Raw genomic sequence first — 4,537 nt, forward strand, 5'->3', positions numbered from 1 at the left:
GCTGGGTCCCATAAATGTGCTGTAAGGAAGGTGGGTACCTGGGCTTTCTCCCAGCCACCCCCGCAGGTGGGACCACAAGAAACACAGGCAGGCAGCATCAGCTCCTGCCTGCCAAGAAGTGCAAAAATTGGTGGTGGGCTTCCAGGGGCTGGATAAATATCTGAAAGACTGAGGGCCTAGACAGTTCTTCCTGAGGACCAGGGGTCCCCCCTTGCTGATCCTGAATGAGTACATTCTCTTGACCCACCTGGGGGCTTCTATACTAACTCTAGTGGGGGGGACTTGTGTGCATCCTGTTCAGGAATGCAGCTGCACACCCTAAAAACTGGCTCTAGACCCCACAGAGGGGATGTCAAGCAGGTAGACTCTGGCACTCTTGTGCTTTTCCAAGGAGAGGTGGCCCCATGACTGCCATTTTCAGTCCATAGCACCACCTAACCATTCTGCCTTTGGGCTCTCCTATGGCCATGAAGGAACTGAGGCCCCAGCTGGAAAAACAAGTTCAACTAAAATTCCTTTGGGAACAAGATGTGACATAACAGACTCTTGAACAGACAGAGGGGCAGGGAAGGACCCGTGAAGGTGCTGGCTCAGGTCTCCTGTGGCAGATGTTCCAGGGGTGCAGCCTGACTCATTTTGCAAGCCTGGGTGCAGGCCCCACCCTGCCCTGAGAGCCAGGCCGGCTCACTGTCCCTGAGCACTGAATGGGAAAGGACATGGCACACGTGGGGAGGGGGGCAGCCTCACCTGGACCTGGCCCTTCCCCATGAGCCTGTCTGTGCTCTCGCCGTCGTCCTTGGCCATCTTCATTTTGTTGTAACACTTTTCATAGCACAGTATCCTCAGGGTCTGGGAGCCTTCCAGCTCTATCTCAAACTCCTGTGGCCCGAGAAAGAAGGGAAGTCTCGGTGAACGAAAAGGTCTCAGTGTGGTACTATGTGCCAAAAGGGCCTCTGAACTGTGGCTTTCCCATGAACTGTGTGCTCACTGCCCCAGAAGGATATGTGCCTGGAGACCCTCCTCACATAGCCCTGGGATCCTTGGGAGCATTCCTTGTGAGCATCACTGTCACAATGCTGTGGCCTGGCCTGGATGCTTCTGGAATTTCTGAATGCCTCTCAAACCTAATCCAAACTCCTTACGCCAGCATCTCAGGATCTTAGGGGTATTTGTTAAAAAAGCAGATAGTCTGTGACTTTGGGTGATAATGATGTGTCAACATGGGTTCATTTTTAGGACAGTGAAACTACATGATACCACACGGTGGATACATGTCATTATACATTTGTCAAAACTCATAAAATTCACACCACCAATCGTGAACCCTAACGTCAGTTATGAACACTGGGTGCTGATGATGTGTCAGTGCAGGTTCATTAACTGTAACAAATGTCCCATCAAGTGTAGGATGTGGATGGGGGGGGAGCAGGAGGTATAGGAAACTCTGTCCTTTCTGCTCAATTTTTCTGTGAACCTAAACCTGCTCTAAAAATTAAATCTATATTAAAGGGGAGAAAAGTGATTCCTGGAGGTGACAGAAGGGAGAGGGGGACTTGGAGGAAGGAATGCTCCCCTGGGCTTCCCTCTGTCTGCTGTGGTGTGTGGTGTTGGCTTTCTCCTCTGTCACCCCTCCCATAACTCCAGTGAACTCTGCATTTCAGACGGATGCATGGAAGGGTTCTTGGTAGGGAAACAGAAGAGGGAAAGGGGGGAAAAAGCAGCTATTTCTGAATCTGAATGGGGGTGGGGCATGCATGCCAGGAACATGTGACCCCCCTGGATGCCCCGCACACAGGTGAGGGCACCTGCTGCTATGGAACCTTCCAAGCCTTCAGGCTTCCTTCCCAGGAGCTTCTGTTGCTGACTCACACCCGAACCTTCTGCAAACTGCCTAAAACACCTCCCTCTCCCCTCTGTGGGGCGCCGCAGCCCTCTTGCTCTCCACAAGGACTTCAGTGGATCCCATGTGGCTGATCCTCCCACATCACAGCTGTCACTGGGCCCTTTCTGCAGGGACGTCCAGAGCTATAATGACCAGGTCATTCGCCGCAGCCCTCTTGCTCTCCACAAGGACTTCAGTGGATCCCATGTGGCTGATCCTCCCTCATCACAGCTGTCACTGGGCCCTTTCTGCAGGGACGTCCAGAGCTATAATGACCAGGTCATTTTATTTGGCTCCCTGTGTCCCCATCCTATTCAGGCAGCAAGTGTAATGAGCAAAGAGTAGAGGTGCTGAGAAAGGAGACCTGGGTCCCAGCCCTACTGCTTGCTCCACTGACCCATGTGACTCGGGTGGACCAAGAAGCCCAGTGGGTCTTGGTTTCCTCCTCAGCAGGGGGGTGGTGGGAGGCAGCTCATTGTGGCCCGGCTGCCCCCACGCACATCATTAAGAACAAGGCCCTTGAGGGCCACAGCTGCTCTAGAAGCTGGGAAATGGCATCTCTCACGGATCTGGAAATTTAATCCATACTGGCCTCTCTGCAATCATTCCCCGCTCCAAAAGGCTCAAGGCCAAACAATTAAGTGACTTACACAACAGCTCTCCAAGGTTGAGGAAAGCAGAGCAAGAAACTACGCTAACACAACACCCAGAGACCATCCAATAGCAGACAGAGGTAGCACAGGCCTGCAGTCACCATCCCAGCCCCCACCAGCAGAGCCCCAGGCTCCCGGAAACCGAGAGGGTCCCAGTGAGCTCACTCCAACTTCTAAGGAAAAACACTATGGAAACCTACCAAGTAAACACTATGTGAGAACAAAGGCAGGACAAAAAGCCCTTTGAAGCTCTCTTTCCAAACACTTCTCCAGCAAAACACTATTTCTCTGTGATGGGGGATGGGTGGGTGGGTAAGATTCTCAGTAACATGGAGATAAAATCTCTTGGATGCGTCACCCCAGCCCCCAGGAGATTCCCAGAATGCTGGTGACATTGCCTTTGTGGGAAGCCCTCAGGGAGCCCCTGGAGGTTTAGACTCTGTGGAAAATGTCCTGCACCAGGCTCCTCACCTCATTCCAGTTCGGCTCTGTCGTGTCCCTGTAGACTCGCGTCTTCGCTTTATTTACAAAGTACCCAAAGGAATCCACCTCCAGGGTGCAGTAAAGATCTGTGGGGAAAGGACACAGAGAAGAAAGTGACTGTGCTTTTTCACCTCATCTGCATTTTCTAGAAGAACAGGTGCTATTTTCAAAATCAGAAAAAAATGGTCTTGGCTGGCCCGGTGGCGCACTGCTACAGTGCGCCGCTTGGGAGCGCAGTGGCGCTCCCGCCGAGGGTTCGGATCCCACATACAGACCGGTTCCCGCTCACTGGCTGAGCGAGGTGTGGGAGCAACACCGAGGGTTGCGATCCCGTTGCTGGTCCCGGTCCGGTACGGGCGCGACACTGAGGGTTGCGATCCATTGCCGGACACGAAAAAAGACAAAAAAAAAAAAAAAGAAAAAAATGGTCTTGGCTGGCCCGGTGGCGCACTGCTACAGCGCGCCGCTTGGGAGCGCAGTGGCGCTCCCGCCGAGGGTTCGGATCCCACATACAGACCGGTTCCCGCTCACTGGCTGAGCGAGGTGTGGGAGCAACACCGAGGGTTGCGATCCCGTTGCTGGTCCCGGTCCGGTACGGGCGCGACACTGAGGGTTGCGATCCATTGCCGGACACGAAAAAAGACAAAAAAAAAAAAAAAGAAAAAAATGGTCTTGGCTGGCCCGGTGGCGCACTGCTACAGCGCGCCGCTTGGGAGCGCAGTGGCGCTCCCGCCGAGGGTTCGGATCCCACATACAGACCGGTTCCCGCTCACTGGCTGAGCGAGGTGTGGGAGCAACACCGAGGGTTGCGATCCCGTTGCTGGTCCCGGTCCGGTACGGGCGCGACACTGAGGGTTGCGATCCATTGCCGGACACGAAAAAAGACAAAAAAAAAAAAAAAAAGGTCTTAATTTTCTTTTTTCAACATAAAACACCAAACCAGTGGCCAGCAAGAACACCAGCATCTCATGCAATAACCCCACTCTGCCCTGTGGAGTTTTCGTGGGTGCAGGCAGCAAACGGGACCTCTCCAAACATTCGCTCACTTGCTTGGCAAACTCTGGCCCCCTGCAGCGAGAAGGGCCCTACATTGGGTGGGATGGACAGAGATGCAAACGTGCCATGACTACACAGGGACAAGCATGAACAGTGATGTCACAACTGAGGCCAGCCATCAGGGGGGTGTGGAGGGAGGGGCCAGGGAAGCACCTACTACCTGCAGACCTGGCTATGAGTCATAGCACAGCTGGAGCAAAGGGGGCCCCGGGCTAGTGCAGGGAAGGTGGTGAGGTGCAGAGAAGTAAGGTGAAGCCTGGGGTTGAGTGGGCCGGACCGTGCAATGTCTGGAGTCTGGCCAGACTGTAAGCGGTAAGCGACAGGGCATATTTTGTGTTTTAGGAAAACCACTGAAGGGGCGATGAGGGAGGCCTGCTGGTGAGGATCAGAGAAGAGGCCACTGCCGAGGGCCTGCATAAAGGCAGCAGAGACGATACAAAGCTCCGCTGCTGGAGAACCACAT

At 53.9% G+C, this 4,537-nt stretch overlaps 1 protein-coding gene across 1 annotated transcript; it reads right to left on the reverse strand.

Moving 5' to 3' along the window:
- Window positions 1-484: 484 nt before the first annotated feature.
- On the reverse strand, window positions 485-3,104 carry LOC103584084 (breakpoint cluster region protein-like; the record flags this gene model as incomplete). The annotated part of the gene is made up of 2 exons (XM_008565204.1): window positions 485-879; window positions 3,007-3,104. Coding segments are annotated over 2 exons (293 nt in total), but the record flags the coding sequence as incomplete, so codon positions are not given.
- Window positions 3,105-4,537: the final 1,433 nt, after the last annotated feature.

The sequence above is a fragment of the Galeopterus variegatus genome, unplaced genomic scaffold (assembly GCF_000696425.1).
Source record: "Galeopterus variegatus unplaced genomic scaffold, G_variegatus-3.0.2 Scaffold43981, whole genome shotgun sequence".
NCBI lineage: Eukaryota > Metazoa > Chordata > Mammalia > Dermoptera > Cynocephalidae > Galeopterus > Galeopterus variegatus.